Source organism: Narcine bancroftii, chromosome 1, assembly GCF_036971445.1.
Source record: "Narcine bancroftii isolate sNarBan1 chromosome 1, sNarBan1.hap1, whole genome shotgun sequence".
Classification (NCBI taxonomy): Eukaryota; Metazoa; Chordata; class Chondrichthyes; order Torpediniformes; family Narcinidae; genus Narcine; species Narcine bancroftii.
The window spans coordinates 218,469,461-218,487,578 of NC_091469.1; the positions used below are offsets into that span (position 1 = coordinate 218,469,461).

Sequence of the window (18,118 nt, forward strand, 5' to 3'; positions counted from 1 at the left end):
TATTAATGTATGCATGTAATTTGTCCTTCACATTATTATTTGGGCCTTGCACTGTGTAACTAATATAGTATGCCTACTTGCATTTAACAGACTTGAATTTCATTCCAAGCTTCAACTTGAAAAGAAAAAATCAGAGAAACTCTGGTATATACCCATCTAATCACCACAATCAGTATTTTTTTTATTATTGGCAAAATAGAGTTAAAAAGCCTACTACATAATATTGAAAATGTACATGTTATAGGATACTGACAAAGTAATACTTCCATGATCTGTCAGAATTATTTACACTCTTCTATTTTGCTTCAGGTTAGTGCGTGGTCCAGGAATTTTTGGTGATGTGATGGTCCACTGGATCATAATTCCAGCATCTCTGAATGAATTTGCTGAAGTGACTGGAACTGTCTTTATGCGCGACAGACAATCGTCTGCCACCATTTTACTGCAGGTAAAGAAAAAAGAGCTAAATACTGTGTGGAATTTGCCAGACTGGGAAGTTTGATTGTTCACCTGTGATAAATGCAATATTAATTATGTTATAAAGTATTTGCAGTTATCCCCAATTCTTTGTGTTATGGGAATAGCTTGGAGTTTATACCTGGGTTGGGATAAAGATTTGCAAAAAAAAATTGCCAGAACTACAATGACAAATTCATATCAGTTAATTAAAGTTTGAATCTCATTTCATGTTAGTACATCCTGTAGATAATATAAAAAAATTTTGTCCCTCAACAGATTAATCTTTAAACATTGTCTCCTGTGAAGCATCCGTTTCCAATGACTACCATCGGGCCTCACTGATCTACCATGTTTGACCCTGCTTTTCTCCTGTTCAGACCACAAATGAGACTTCCTTCAATGGCACATTTGGTTAATCCCACAATTGTTCCCACTGCCCCAATACACCTTGTTGTTCCCTGTGAAGCAAGGTTTCCAGAGAGTAGATCCCCAACCTGTTAGGCTGCTTACAGGCAGTAAAAGGGGTCCAAAATTTAAATTCTACAAGTTGCAGTAAATACCCAAACAGTGATCTGCCTTCAAGGTATTGATTTCTCCTTTTCAACACTGTTTATTGTGTTGTCTGGACAAAAACAAACAGATGTCGTCTCATCAAAAAAGATGTTGTTACCCTCTTTCACCCTCTTAAAAAAATTCAGAAAAATCCAGGCTTAACATCCAAAGGGTATCCAACCTGTGATCAGACACCCTCTGGGGTACCCTTTGGTTACAATTCCAGAACTTTCGGGAAACCACTGACAGTCAAATCTGTTCCTTGCTTCCCAATACTAGCATTACCATCAGGCTAGTTATCAGATTATAAACTGCTAAAAAGGCTGATTAACCTGTTATGTGCTTTTGACTCAGATTTTGTTTCAAAATTTGCACATCTGCGGTATACTATTGAATTTGCATCTTCTGAGATATTCAGCTTTTAACTGTATAATTAATTTTATTATTCAGGCAATAAGTGATGATATTCCTGAAGAAAAGCAATATTACCAACTTCAACTGGTGAGGGTCAGTGGTAATGCTAGAATTAATGACTCCTTAAACTCTGCTAATATCACCATGGCAGCCAGCGATTTTCCTTATGGTCGATTTGCATTCTCAAGTGAAGAGATTCAGACCTCAGAGAATGGAAAACAGGTACTGCAATTTCAAGTCCAGTTATTTTGTTCAATTAAAAGCAGAAAGTTATGAATTGCCTCAGTAAATTGAGGTGGAGTAGATTCCGAGGTGAAAATTTTAGCGGTTCATTCATTTCACAAGGAGAAAAAGGTGCACACAAGTTGGCAAAAAGTGTTTAACAAGGAGTATTCTCAGGGCTCAGTGCTTTAGTGGACCAATCAAATCATGATATATTAGCAGAAACAAGTAAAAGTAAAGTGGGCACAAGTAGAGTGGCCCAGTGTGTGAGTGGCCCAGTGTAAGAATAGTGAGTTAGAGGCTTTGGCTTGAGAGGTTTCGGTGAACAGAGATTGGTGAGGTGCTATAGGTAAGAACTCTTTGTAATGAGCCTGAGTTGGTCGTGAACATGAGCAGTGGTATGCTCCAATTGCAGCACATGGGAAATCTGGAACAATACAAGTGCCCCTGATGACTACCCTTGCAGGAAATGCAGTCAGCTTCAACTTCTTACAGATCGTATTAGGGAGCTGGATTAATTCCAGATCATTCGGGAGGCAGAGACAGAAGCCATGAGGAGATCCACACAGGCAGAGGGGGTGATAGGCAGAAGCCATGAGGAGACCCACACCCAAGAGGCAAGATATCGGTAACTGGATGACTGTTATGAAAGGGAAAGGGAATAGGCAGTTAGCACAGAAGCACCACTCAATAATAAATATATTGCTTTGGATACTGTTGTACCATGGATAAATAGGTCAGGTCTCTGGCACAGAGACTGGCTCTGCAGCTCAGAAGGCAGGGGAGGTGGAGATGATTGGGGATTCAATGGTTAGGGGAACAGGTAGGAGGATCTCTGAGCAAGATTGAGACTTCCGGATGGTTTGTTACCTCCCAGATCATGTCCACAGCATTACTAACTGGGAGCTTGAGCAGCCATATGTTATGGTCCACGTTGGTACCAATGGCAGAGATTTAAAAAAAAAAGAGATGAAGTCCTGAAGAGGGAATAAAGGGAAGGAACCAAAAAAGTAGGAACTCAAGGGTGGTAATCTTTGGATTGATGTCTGTGCCACATGCCAATGAAGGAAGGAAAAGGACCGGTTGAACCTGAATGGGAGAGGGACCAATATCATGGTGGGCAAGTTTGCTGGAGCTGTTGCGGAGGGTTAAATTAGTTGCCAGGGGCATGGGAACCAGAATGAGAGATTGGTGGAAAGGGCAGAAGATACACAAATAGATACACTGTGCAGGATAGAGAGTTAATAGTGCACAATGTCAAGTGTAAGATTAACTTAGAGTATATTGGAAACAAAATTGGAAAGAGTGATGAATCAGCACTGACATTCTTGTATTTAAATATGCACAGTATAAAAACATAAAGTTAATGATCTTGTAGCACATCTGGAAGTTGGCAGATATGACGTCGTGGCCATCACCGAGTTCTGGCTAAAAGAAGACCACACAAGTCTAAATATCTGTGGAACAAATTGTATTAGGACAGGAAGGTAGACAGAGGGAGTGGGTGGTTAAAAATGGAATGAAGTCTTTGGAAAGAGAAGACATTAGATCAGAAGATATAGAATCCCTGTGGGTAGAATTAAGAAAATGTAAGGGTAAAAAGATCCTAATGGGAGTTGTATGCAGGGTACCAAATAATGGCCAGGATGTGGGAGAGGGAGATAGAAAAGGCACGCAAAACAGGCAATGTTACAGTAGTCTTGGGGGGGATTTCAATATGCAGGTTGATTGGGAAAACCAAGTTGGTGCTGGATCCTATGAGAAGGAAGTTATTGAATGCCTTCAAGACTGGCTTCTTTGTACAGCTTGGGGCTGAGCCGACCAGGGAAATGGCAAATCTGGATTGGGTTTCGTGAAATTAACCAGAGTTGATGAGGGAGCTTGAAGGTAAGGGAACCCTTAGGAGGCAGTGATCATAATATGATAGAATTCACCCTGCAGTTTGAGAGGGAGAAACTAGAATCAGATGAATGAGTATACCAGTGGAATAAAGGGGACTACAGAGGAATGAGAGAGGAACCTGCATTAGTTAATTGGAAGGCACACGAGCAGGAAGCATGGTAGAGCTGTAATGGTTGGAGTTTCTGCAAGAAATAAGGAAGATGCAGGACAGGCATATCCCCAAAAAGGAGAAATATTTGAATGGGAAAAAAAATGACACAACTTTGGCTGAGAAGGGAAGAATAAACCTGAGTAAGACAAAAAGGAAGGGCATACAAGGAAGTAAAAAAAAATATTGGGAAGAGATAGGACTGGGAAGCATTTGAAAACTTACAGAAGGCAAAGAAGGTCATTAGGAAGAAAAAAATTGAACTTTGAAAGGAAGTCAGCAAATAATAACGACTCAGAAACTACTATTTTTTTAAAGAATTTCAAGGGTAAAAAGAGGCAAAAGTCAATATAGGAGCAACAGAAAATTAAGCTGGAGAAATTATAATTGGAGGCATGGAGATGGTAGAGGAACCGAATAAGTATTTTGCATCAGCCTTCACTTGGAAGACATTAGCGGCATTTCAAGGGTGTCAGGGAAGAGAGGTGAGTGCACTCACAGTCACCAGAGAGAAGGTGCTTGGGGAAATGACCCTTGGGTTCTCAAAATGGTAGCTATAGAAATTGTGGAGGCATTAGCAATATTCTTCCAAGAATCAACTCATTCTGGTATGGTTCCAGAGAAGTGGAATATTTCAGAGGACATTCTGCTATTTAAAAAGGGAGGGAGACAGCAGAAAATAAATGATAGAACTGTTAGCCTAACATCAGTGGTTGGGAAGTTATTGGAGTCGATTGTCAAGGATGAAGTTATGTTGGGGCATGACAAGATAAGCCAAATTCAGCAGAGTTTTCTGATGGGAAATTCTTGCTTGTCAAGTGTACTGCAACTTTTGGAGGAAACCACAGCAGGCCAGACAAAGCAGATGCAGTGGATGCTGTATATTTGGATTTTCAAAAGGCCTTTGACAAGATGCCACGCATGAGGTTGCTAACAAGAGGGCGTGGCAAGATGGCATAGAACCAAGACGTGGGATCTGTTTCTCTTTGGCTGGACTAATTAATGCCCGAATTTTAGTGACTGTTAAAAGTTAAAAAAGTCTATCAGACAAAGTATTAAGTGTTGGTGTTACAAGAAATGAAAAAAGGAAGAGGCCAGAAACAAAATAAATTAGTTATTAAAGTTGTGGGGTAAAGTGAAAAATCTGGCCTACCATTCAAAAGAAGCATCAGGATCAATTCACTATGGAGCCGAAACCTCAGAGGACGTCTTCGGGGGAAGCTGAAAGAAGATCGATCTCTCCGACGCTGCAGTTGACGAAAGATGGCACTGGTGCAGGGAACCTGGCGGTTGGCCAGGACGTCCGCGGGCGCGACCTGGTTAGCATGGCCGGGGTTGGTGAGCTGAGTGGGGGCCCACTTCTTTTTGTGTTGTCTGGTAATTATTTGGAATGCCTAATAAATGGCACTGTGGCTAAGTTTACAGATAATAGTGGAGGGGCAGGTAATGATGAGGAACCAAAGGCTGCAGAGAGACTTTGACAAATCAGCAGAATGGGAAAATAAGTGGCAAATGACAAACACTGTTAGTAAGTGTATGGTCATACACTTTAGTAGAAAGAATGAAAGGACAGACTGTTATTTGGATGGGGAAACATTTCAAAATTCAGAGGTGCAAAAGACCTTTAGGAATCCTTGTGCAGAATAGCCTAAAGTTTAACCTCCAGGTTGAGTTGGTGGTGAAAAAGGCGATGCACTGTTGGCATTCATTTCTCAAGGAATTGGATACAAGAGCAGGCATGTGCAGAGCACAAAAAAAATGGAGGCAATTAAAAAAAAACACCCAAGAAGCCTCCAGCTCCAGCGATCAGGGTGAAGACCAAGAAGAACAGCAAGTGTATTTAGAACAAGGAGTTATGGCTAAAAACATCAGAAAAAAATGGAAGAGACTTGTACAGCTGAAATGAAAAAATATATGGATACTTTTCAACAATCTTTGGTGCAATTAACAGTAGACGTTAAAAAATGTAATGAGAGTATAGTTGAAAATGAGAACTTTACAAAGAAGGTGGAAAGTGATGCTGCAAATGGATAAAACAAAATTGAAGTTGTGGAAGAAAAAAATAAAGGGAATGAATTTGAAATTCAAAATGTTCGAGCAGATGAAAAAAATCAAGGTGAAGCGGTTGCAACAAAAGATCAACTAACTCAAAAAAATGTACTTTTTAGAATATTTCAGTAGAAATAATAATATAAAAATTGTTGGGCTTAAAGAAGGCGATGAAGGTCAAGACATGAAGAGGTTTTTGCAATGTTGGATTCCGCAATCTTTGGGGGTAACTGAATTTCAAGGAGACGTTGAGATTGAAAGAGCCCATAGAGTGCTGTGGCAGAAACCACAACCAGATCAAAAACCACATCCAATGCTGGTCAAGTTACTTCGTTATGAAGTGAGAGGAAATATCCTGGAACTGCCAGCGAAAGAGAAGCAATCACCATTAATTCATAATTGAAATAAGATCTTCTTTTACCCTGATATAAGTTTGATTTGTTGAAAAAAAAGAATTCAATGGCATTCAATGCCATATGTTATAGAAGAAGGGTTATGCTTTTGTTCTAAGGAATCCGGCAGTATTGAAAGTTTTTGTTCCAGAAGGGAAAAATAGATTTCTTTTTTCCTGAACCCAATGAGGCAAATATGTTTGCAGATTCATTGCCTGAGAAAGAGAGATGAGAGGGGAGTGATGATTGAAGTGAGAGATGATGCAGAAGGATTACAGCTGATGATATCAAAGAGCAAATTTTAAAAAAATTGAGGAGAGAATTTTAGGGAGGAAAGTTTTTAACCTGAAAGTAAATTTTTAAGTAAAAATTTGTAATTCACAAAGATTGAATAGACTCATGCAACAAGAGACAGTACGAGAGAGTTGGTTGGAAGTGGTGTCTTAACCTCTGTGGAGTCATGAGTGCTGGTATGGTTTCGACCGCAACTCCTGTAGATCGGGGATATATTAATAATGTATGCCTTCTGTGGGGGGTAGGGGGGTTCTATCTTTTACTGTTTTTGTTTCTTTTTTCTTTTTAATACACCTAAATATAACAAATATATTGCAAAATATAATATTAGTGTTTTAAAAGTGAAAGGATGGGAGTGGAAGGATGGATGGGTAATAGAGTCGGTAAAGTATTTCATGGCTGAAAAATTGAATTTTATTAGTATTAATATTAAAGGGATACAAAATCAAATAAAGCAGAAAAATTATTAGTTTATCTGAAAAAGACCAAAAAAGATATTACCTTATTACAAGAAACACATTTGACAGAAAAAGAACATGAAAAATTAAGAAGAGTTTGGGTAGGAACTGTAATAGCATCCTCATTTAATTCAAAAGCTAGAGGTATAGGAATATTGAAAAATAAAAATTTACCAGTGAAAATACTAGATATAATTGTAGATGTAGCAAGATATGTTATTGGAAATTGTCAGATTTATTCGGAACAATGGACTTTAATGAATGATCATGTACCGAATGTAGATGATGGTAAATTTATACAAAATATTTTCATGCAATTATCAAATGCCAAGGGAAAAATTTTATTAGGGGGATATTTTAATTTTACTTTAGACCCTAAATTAGATAGGTCAAGTGATGAAATGTTGAAAAATAAAGTAGGTAAAATAGTAATAGATTTAATGAAAGACATGGGTTTAGTGGAAATCTGGAGACGAATTCACCCAAGTGAAAGAGATTATTCTTTTACTCTTTTCCACATAAAACATATTCATGAATAAATATGTGTTTAATTTCTATACAATTCCAATATAGAGTACAAAAGGTTGAGTTTCAAGTGCAAGTTCTATCGGATCATTCACCTTTACTTTTGTCAATTTTGTTGGGAGAACAATAAATGATATGTTATAGATGGAGATTAAATACAACGTTACTGAGGAAAAAATAATTTTGTGATTTTCTTTTAATGAGACATCAGATAAAAAATTTTCTTGAAACTAATAGTGATTCAGTAACAAGCAAGTTTACAATATGGGATTCTATGAAGGTATATTTAAGAGGTCAAGTAATAAGTTGTACTTCAAAAGTAAAGAAATAATATATGAAAAAGGTGGATCAGTTAAAAAAAAGAATTAACAAAATTGGAGAAGGAAATACAAGTGCAAAAAATGAGAGGAAAGTTGTTAGAATCAAGAAATTAAGATTTAATACAATAAAACATAGAATGGAGAGGGATATAATGAGATCACGATAAAATATTATGAATTAGGTGAAAGGGCTCATAAAGTATTTGCATAGCAATTAAAGGCAGAACAAGTTTTTAGAACAATAACTGCTACTAAGAAAACTACTGATCAGGTTACTTATAAAACGCAGGAGATAAATGATAATTTTAAGGAATTTTATTCCAAACTTTATCATTCAGAATCTTTTGAAAGATGATAATAAAATGGAAGAGTATTTGAGACAATTTAAATTACCTGTGTTAGATGAAGATGAAAAGTTAAGTTTGTCTAATTTTTTTTCTGAAATAGAACTCAATGAGACCTTGATGTCATTCCAGAATAACAAATCACCAGGTGAAGATGGTTTTCCACCAGAATTTTATAAAGAGTATCAGGAATTATTAGTATCTGTATTAATGGGAGTATTAGACCAAATGAGAGAGGTACATAACCTACCAGAATCTTTTAAAACAGCATTAATAATAGTAATTCCAAGGAAAGGATTATTTACAACCTTCTTCATACCTTCCTATATCATTATTGAATACAGATTATAAAATTCTTTCAAAATTATTAGCTAATTGGTTAGTTGAAATTTTACCAAAATTGATAAATATGGATCAAACTGGTTTTATTAAAAATAGAAAGGTGGCAGATAATATAGTTACATTTTTAAGTTTGATAAATTTAGTGCAAAATAGGAAAATTCCAGTGGTAGCAGTGGCATTAGATGCAGAGAAAGCATTTGACAGATTGGAATGGGATTTTTCTTTTGTTCAAAAGACTTAATGCTTTTGGGATTCCAAATACTTTTTGTAAATTGGATAAAAGCATTGTATGATTAGCCAAAATCAAAAGTGGTTAGAAATAGACAAATATCAAATCCTTTATTGTTTGAAAGGTCCTCTGGACAAGGTTGTCCTTTGTCACCTTTTTTTATTTGCATTAGCAATGGGGCCATTAGCAAAAATAATTAGAATTGATAAAGAAATCAAAAGATTTGAGACACGTAATAAAGAACATAAAATTAGTTTGTTTGCAGACGATGTTATAGTATATTTAATGAGACCATAAATATCATTGAATAAGTTGAATATAAGATTAAATGAATATGGATTAGTATCAGGTTATAAAGTGAATGTTGATAAAAGTGAGGTGATGCCTATGGTGGATACGGATTACCAATTAAACGATTGACAAAACTTAAATTGAAAAATTATGCAATTAAATATCTAGGAATAAAAATTAATAGAAATATAAATAATTTATTTTAATTACATTATTTACCACTATTGAAAAAGATAGAAGATCTGAGAAGATGGAACGATTTACTAATAATGTTAATTGGACAGGTGAATTGTATTAAGATGAATATTTTTTCAAGAATGCAATATTTATTTAAATCGTTACCCATTCATGTGCCTGAATTATTATTTCAGGGTTTTAAAGATAAGATGTCAAGAGTTGGTCTTGAAAAATTAAGATGGAAATTTGATCAGGGAGGACTAAGATTTCCAAATTTAAAAAAAATATTATAATGCAGTTTAATTAAGATTTTTGTCCTCCTGTTATCAAATGGGTGAAAAAGCAGCTTGGGTTTAGATTGAAATTAATAAAATTGGAGAAACTATCCCAGGACAAATTTTGTATAAATGAAATAGTGAATTGTTTAAAGAAAATAAGGAAGTACCAATTCTAAAGCATTTACTAAAAATATACAATGAGATTCATATGGAGAGTGGGATTCAAGACTATCAATTACCAAAAATGTTGTTAAAACAAAATCAACTTATTCCTTTCACTTTGAACAATTTTTTTTATTTGATCATTGGTATAGTAAAGATGTACAGAGGATAAAAGATTGTTTTTTTAGGATCTTTTTGACTTTTGAGCAATTAAAAGATAAATATAATATACAAGATCATACAATTTTTGCATATTACCAATTAAAATTGTATTTAAAAAAGAAATTAGGAACAGATTTGAAACTCCCAGAACAAAGTCAATTTGAAGGTATAATAACAGATGCACTTATTATTAAGAAATTTATTACTAAATATGTATGTAAAATTACTAAAAACTATAAGGAAAAAAGATTTATACAAATCAAAATTACATGGGGGAGAGATTTTAATATACAAATTGAAATATGGTCAAAATTGTGTCAAGAGAGTGTTACAAATACAGTTAATGCTAGATATCAAATGGTTCAATTTAATTTTCTTCATCAGTTGTACTATACTCCACATAAATTAAATGGTCTTGATTCTAATTATTCAGATAAGTGTTTTCGATGTAGGAAGGAAACAGTCTTTTTTACATTCGGGATGGTCCTGTGGAAAAAGTGGAATGATTTTGCAAGGATTTGAGTGTATTATGAGGACAAATTATGAAGATAAAGATAGAAAAAGATCCAAGAATATTTTTACTTGGGAATATATATGAAAATTATATAAAACTAAAATTGTATAAACATCAAGAAAAATATTTAAATATAGCTGTGGCAACTGCAAAGAATTGTATAGCAGTAACATGGAAAATGGAAATTTTAGTAAAGGAGGCAGATGGCATATAAAAATGCAAAATTGTATACCTTTAGAAAAAAAATTATATAGTTTTCGAAACCGAGTTGAAAACTTTTATAAAATTTGGAAACCATATATGGATTTTATGAATAAAATCCCATCCACTTTCTCCACTTTACCCATTCTTGTTTGTTTTGATATAAATGATAAATAAAAATTTAAAAAAATGGATTTGACTCTGGAAAGGCTGTGAATATGTGTAGGTTAGGGCAGCAGAGACCACAAGAGCACAGGCTAGGGAGCTGCATAGGAGAGACGCAATAGTGCATGCGATGAAAACAGAGAAGCAGAGCACCAGGGTTTTCCCAAAGCAACAACCAAGGATAGCGGTAAGATCAGACAGCAAATGCAGCTGGAGCGGAGGTAGACATATTCCAAAGATGTGTCCTGCCAATGGAAAGTCCTTCTATAAATTTGGGAAGAATCATCATTTTGCAAAGTGCTGCAAATAGAGGACAAAAAAATGAAGGAATTCTTCGTGATTCACTACAGACTGCTGCAGCTGGTAAATGGAATGGATCATTCCAGTGACTATGACAGTAATTCCATTTAAACTCTACGCCGGAGCCCACATGAATCTGTTATCTATGGATAATCACCATAACGAGCAAGATTTCTCCTGTAAAATTTAAAGTTGCAGGTTAACCTAGAGAGAACATTGCAGTAAAAGGGGCTGTATGGTGACCTTCAAACACAAAGGGCAGCATCTAAATCATAGCTATTGATTGTAGAAAGAGAAGTACAGATAATATAAGGGCTGAGTGCATGTGAGGAGTTTTCATAGTGGCCTCACAGACTGAAGATGAGCACACACTCATGGAAGAAAGGATAACTACATTGGTCAAGCAATATCTGAATGTACAGATGGAATCAACCTCATTACATGACAGGAATGATAAACTGGAAAATGAGTTGGCAAGAAAGGATGCCTTCTCACGCCAGCTAGAAGACAAAAATAGACTGTTACAGGAAAGTCTGGAACTTGCTGGACAGAAACTGCAGCAAACAATGAAGCTCACAGAGTCGTATAATGGATATGTTGAAGTCCAAGATCAATTGCTATTGGCAAAACGGGAAAATAAGAGGGTGAATAAATATTTGGATGAAATTGTGTAAGAAATGGAGAAGATAGCTTTGCGTCTAAAGCGCCAGCCTGAAGAATATGAACATGTGCAAAAATATGTGGCAAATCTCACAGGTAAATTAGAAGATGCCATGAGGAAATTTGCTGTTTACAGAAGTGCACTGGAAATGCGAATAAGCATTCTTCATTACTCAACAGGGAGAATCAGAGATACAAAATGCGAGTAACAGATCTTTCCCAGCAGAATAGGGGCTTTTGTTGGAACTAGAGGATGTGAGGAAATCATATTTTACATGAAGATGAAGTCAGTTCTGCTGATGTAAGCAGTTCCTCTGAAGTGATTACTCAGTATCTGGTGACCTATCGTAATGTTGAGGAACTGCAACACCAAAATAAACAGCTACTGGCGACTGTTCGTGAACTTGCTGATAAAAAGTAAAAGGAAGAGCAGGAAAAGAAAACCTCTTCACGGATTTCTGAACTTCAGTTGCATCTTGTGGATGCCCTGAATGAACTTGGAAAAACTTTGTGAAGCCAGAAGTCATCAAATACAACTGAATGTAGATACTTTCTGCAAGTAGACATAGTATTGTCTTTGTGCTTTTGATTTTTTAAAAGGGGAAAGATGTGTTATTATGCATGTAAATATGAACTACATTTCCCAGCATGCAATGTGTACGGTTGCCGGAAACTGAAAACAACATATGGGTCTGGTGGGTTAGATGTCAGTTGAAGCAGCTCAAGGAAAATAAAGTCAGTGTTAAACCCACATAAAGTTGTTCTTCTTGATAACTCAAAACTCAGCTGGTCTCTTCAGCATCTATAGGAGACAAAGATATATTGTTGACATTTTGGGCCCTAGCTCTTCAAGGAAAATTCAGAAAAGGAAGAAGCAGGATACATCAGGAAGTCTCGGAATTCAAAGAATGGGGGAGGAATCCAGACCAATAGAAGGTGTTAATGGGATGTGAGAAGGGAATGCGTGAGAATTTATCATGTCTGTGCGAAAGGAGACAGGGAAAGGAGAGATGACAGGGGAAGAAGGGGTTGGTTTTTTTTAAATGAAAGCCAGAGAAGTTGATATTAATGCCATCTGGTTGGAAGGTTCCCAATCAGAAGCATAGGGTCCCCTCTACATTGGAGAGCCTGGACACAGACTGGGAGATCGCTTTGTTGAGCACCTCAGCTCTGTCCACCTCAATAGTGCGGTTCTCCCAATGTCCACCCATTCCATTCCCTTGCCGACCTGGCTGTCCATAGTCTCGTGCACTGCCAGACTGAGGTCACCTGTAAATTGGAGGTACAGCGCCTTCTCTTCCAACTGGGCACCCTCCAACCGGATGCCATTAATAGTGACTATTCTGGCTTTCATTAAAAACCACCCCCACACCTGTCATCACACCATTCCTGTCGCCTTCTGTACTGACATGATAAATTCTCACCTCTTCCCCTTACCATATACAATTAATACCTTTTGTTGGTCTGGATTCTTCCCCCATTGTCTCAATTCCCAAAACGTCGGCAATATATCTTTGTCTCCTATAGATGCTGAAAAGACCATCTGAGTTCCTCAATCATTCACAGTGTCTGCAGCCTATTGTGTTTCCCACATTTTAAAAGGGATATAAAAGCAGAGAGATTGTGAGTATATGCATAGTAATTATTGGAAGTGATCATGCTTTCTCATAGCAGGGAAAAGCCTGACTTCTTATTGCTAGTCAGTTTAATTCTTCATCCTAATTGCACTGATCTCTTGTACTGTTTTACTGAGGCAAATAGAAGTTTGAAGAACCACTGCTACACTTCTGGGCATGTTGCAGACTTTCAGACATAACATCTCATTCTACAACTTCACATTCTCTGTGCAGATTAGCTCTAATCTCTCTTGCTATAAGTCATCCATCTCTGATATTGACTCTTTTTGTTCTTTCCATCAGTACAGTCTGGGCTGCCGAGTATGTCCATCTGTGCTGCATTTCACTTTGATGGTCTTAGTATTCGCCATGTAACTGTTCCTATTGACCCATCCACAAAATGACCTCTACAACATTGCATTCCTGGCCTCAGTCCATCAAAGACATTGTCAGTAGATGCTTTCAAATTGCAGCACCCATGTAGCCCTCCACGGACCTGGGTGAGATTCTGCCTTCAGCACCTTGCAAACAGCAGCCTAACTTACCAGGTAAATCAGTAACCCAGCAATTTAAGGGGGATCCAGCCCCTGCAATGTCATGGTGAGTGACTCATCATGGAGCTAGAGGGAATCCCCTGTTCCTTCTGTTTTTCTGTTTAAAGTTCCAGAGTAACCAGGTGACCCATTTCCCTTTCAAATAGGCAAAGGAGGACACCTGGGTAAGTTTTACTGGGTTCCCTGACCACCTCCGAGGTAAGTCTGGGACCCAGTTAGATTTTGTCTGGGCTTGCCCGGTTCAGCCCTTTCAAATAGCCTGGGTCTTCAATCTAGTTGAGTCACAGAGTTATACAGCACAGAAACAGGCTCTTGGGCCCAATTTGTCCATGCCAACCAAGTTCCCTAAATGAGCTTGTCGCATTTGTTCATTTCCCTCCAAAACTCCTCCATGCACATACCAGTCAAAATGTTTGTTAAATATTGTAATTTTGCTGCCTCTGCTCCCTCTTCTGCCATCTCACCATGTTCTGCGTGAAAAGGTTGGTTGAGGCAGCTCAAGGAAAATAAAGTCGCTTAAGTGTTAAACCCATGTAAAGTCATTCTTCTTGAAAGAACAAGTATAACAATATGGTTGTTGATCTAAATTTCAAGAAAGCTGTAATCAGCAATTAGAAATAACTTGTCTGTTGTTCCTGTTTCTCACAGCATAATTACGTGACAATGCCTCTAAAGTTTACACTGTTTTTAAAATTAGTTTTGGAAGTACTTTTCAATGAAGAACCAAATCAAATAATGCATTACTAACATTATTTTGTGAGTAGAAACTTCCATGCAAGTCCATTTTCCTTGTAAATTTTGTTTTGCTTATTAGGTTAACGTTACCATTGAACGATTTCAAGGCATTTTCGGCCATGTTCACCTGTGGTATCAAACGTACAATGGGACTGCACTTGGTGACATAGATTTTGCATCCAACGTAGGGCAATTGTTGTTTGAACCAGGACAACAAGCGCGAGAAATATCACTTGATATTCTTGATGACGGTATTCCTGAAGGCCCTGAAGATTTCTTTGTGAAAATTGATAAAGTGCAGCTTCAGTCAGAAAGGTAGGTAATTCAATGATATCACTGGAAAATGTTATATTGGAGAAATGGTTGTGAGTGCAAGTTTGAAATATTGGAGTTGGGAGGTATTTCTCTACTTGTCACCCATGGGATAATGACATTTCCACCAGTAAAGGCACTTTACTGCCATTTTTACATTTTGTTGACCAAATGTGAATTGAGATCCTTTGTTACTCCTTGTTTTTACCTTGCTTTACTGGGAAAGAAGTAAACATTTTAAGTTGCTCATTGTTTTTGTCAAGTCTACAAATAGTAAACTTCTTAAAGCAAAATCCAGATGTATTTTCTTATTCAATGTCATTTGGTCAAATAACATCCATCAAACTGAGAGAACAAGTCTTTGAAATTGTAGGTGCATGCACGTTGCTGGCCTGTACAGTTTTTGATGGATAGATGGCATCAGATTTGATTATCAATTACTGCCAACATGTGACTTGGATTCCTGCTGTGCAGAAGGATGATTTTCAGAGGACTAAAAAATATTGAAGATGATGTCTCCATGTTTTAGCAATCACTAGTTTTTATGCAATTGAAAGTTGATAGAAGTTGTACCGTAAAGAAGAACTTAGAGCGTGTGTGCTATGCAAGCATTGAGAAGAGCGAAACGCACACCAAAGCCTTAGAAAACGAGACTGATATATTGGCTCTGGCTGTCGCACTTATATGGGCCCCTGGTGCTGATGTCAGGGCCCCACATCATCAGAGCGCCGACCTCAGGTTGGCTGGCGTTCACGCCAGAGTTCCCCTTGTTCCTCCCATGTAGAGGTCACCTGGGATGACGGCCGGTGTCACTTCAAGGACAGCGTTCACCGCATGCGTCGTCCATTTTACGGGCTGGTCCATGTCTCCACGCCCGGGCCTTTACAGATTCAGACCCAAAACATTGGTTATATATCTCCTCTGGACGCTGTGAGACCTGCTGAGTTCCTCCAGCATTTCTGTGTGTTTACTATAATCACAGTGACTGCAAGCTTTTGTGTGTCACACCGTAGAAGTCAGTGATGCTACAGTGATTGATTTTAGGAAGCCGTACAAAACCAGAATTATATGACCTAAATTTTGAACTTTGGAGGAAATTCATGTCTATTTGCTTTGAATTTCATGGAGAAATGGTTCTTCGTTGGGATCTATAAAATTAATTTTAGAAAGGCTTTTCCTAGAATCAGATGAACTGAGTTCTACCTAAAATTCTTCAGCTCCTTTCTTATCTGGAGAGGTTGAACTGTTTTTTTTCCCATTTTTAAAAATTGAATTAATGATATGTAATATCAGGCTGCTGGTATTTGTCTAAACTAGTTACAGTACCTGACAAGCTCCACACCATTTGATCTTTTCCCAAAGCCTGCAAATGTTATCTTCTCAAACATACATAAATATCACACTTCCTTGTGCTGCTATTTCAGGTTTTTGCATTCGAAAATAACAGCTCATTTGAAAGGAAGAATAATAATTTTTCTTGATCATATTGCAACTTCTGTGCTTTAACAGGTTGTATGACTTCACTGTCAGAAATCATGGCCTTCAACCAGATCAACCTCCTATTTTGGGTAACATTTCATCCATTAGGATCGTGATACAAACAAATGACAATGCAGAGGGCATTATAGAATTTGAGCCACAAATCCTCAGTATAATAGGTAAGATTTGTTTTACTGCTAATGAACTCTTGGCAATGCAAAGAAGATATGGGGCCTAAAAATTCTCTGATGTCTGCCATCTTTTTAATTTTTTTTATTTTTCACATTACGAACCATACTGACCAAAATACACATAAACATTTCCCTCTTGAATATAAACAGTGTCATTTTCTCCCCTCCCTTCCCTCCCTCCTTCACCCCCCTCCCCACCCACTCAACGTTCAACATATATGATACATTAAACCCATTAAACAATGTCATCACGCAATGAAAATAAACAAGAAATTTGTGTCATCTACTTTTACATACTGGGTCAGTTCATTTCATCTTCTTCTCCTTTTGTCATTTTAGGTGGTTGAGGTCCGCGGTAGGACTTTTCTGTTGTGTTCCATGTACGGTTCCCAAATTTTTTCGAATACTGTGATGTTATTTCTTAAATTATATGTTATTTTTTCTAATGGAATACATTTATTCATTTCTATGTACCATTGCTGTATTCTCAGGCTATCTTCTAATTTCCAGGTGAATGGGAGAGAAAAGGGATCAAAAGAATATAAAATTGTTTTTCGGGAAATAAATTATTACCTTTTGAACAAATGAAGGACAAATATGGTATAACTCACGGTACAATGTTTGCAGACCACCAACTGAAAACCTACTTGAAGGACAAATTGGGAAGCAGGCTGAGGTTACCAGAAGGAAGCAATTTTGAATATGCGATTACAGACACTGATAATTAAAAGATTTATAACAAACATGTACATCAAACTGCAAGAGAAAGAGAATGAGGAAACAAGCTGTAAACCCAAACAAAAATGGGAACAAGATCTAAACATAAAGATAAAGAATGAAACATGGGAAAAGCTATGCTCCGGAACGATGAGAAATACAATAAACACGAGGTTACACATGATACAATATAATTGGTTACACAGGCTATACACCATGCCCCAAAAGTTAAATAAATGGGACCCAACAGTATCAGACAGATGTTTACGCTGTAAGAAGGAAACGGGAACAACAGTACATGCAATTTGGGCATGTGAGAAAGTGGAAAAGTTTTGGGAAGATCTAAATCAGGTATTAAGTAAAATCACAAAAAGCAACATACCAAAAAATCCAGAGATCATTCTTCTAAGTAATTTAAGAAGTAAAGGGACTCGATTTGGATGGAGCACAAAAAAGATTTATTATGATAGCCTGAGCTGTAGCAAAAATATGCCTGCCATCTTGAGTTAAATTAGTGATGCATGGCAGGCTAGTGAACAGAGGGAGAGGACTGAGATGTTACAGGAACTGAGATCAGCAGTTCAAAAGGAGATAAATGTCAAGGTGAAGTATTGGAGGGTAGCAAATAGTCAGGAAATCATTGTTGTGGGTAAGCATAATGTAAACCTCATGGCCTCTTGAGTCTGTTTCCCACTCAATGAAATCAGTGCTGATTCACTCTTTATTTCTTACTCAATTCTACTTTCCTATCTAATCCTTGCAATTTGTTGATTATCTTTATTACAAGCGTCTGTCTAAACTGTGAGTATTCTTAACTATTTGGCACTCATGACTCTCTAATTTGGAGAGCTCCACACATCTCAGTGTTCTGGGAAAATACATTTATACTAATCTCCATCTTGAATAGATTTTTTAAAATTTAATTTCATGTGTTCTTAAGTTACTGATCCCTTT

General features: G+C 37.0%; 1 protein-coding gene across 1 annotated transcript in view; it reads left to right on the forward strand.

Annotated features, from left to right (window-relative positions):
- adgrv1 (adhesion G protein-coupled receptor V1) overlaps positions 1-18,118 on the forward strand; it is a 537,083-nt gene that overhangs the window by 231,150 nt on the left and 287,815 nt on the right. Inside the window, exons 63-66 of the mRNA XM_069918000.1 lie at positions 310-448; positions 1,462-1,647; positions 14,545-14,780; positions 16,287-16,435. Of these exons, the coding sequence (XP_069774101.1) occupies positions 310-448; positions 1,462-1,647; positions 14,545-14,780; positions 16,287-16,435 (710 nt within the window). The remainder of the gene's footprint in view (positions 1-309; positions 449-1,461; positions 1,648-14,544; positions 14,781-16,286; positions 16,436-18,118) is intronic.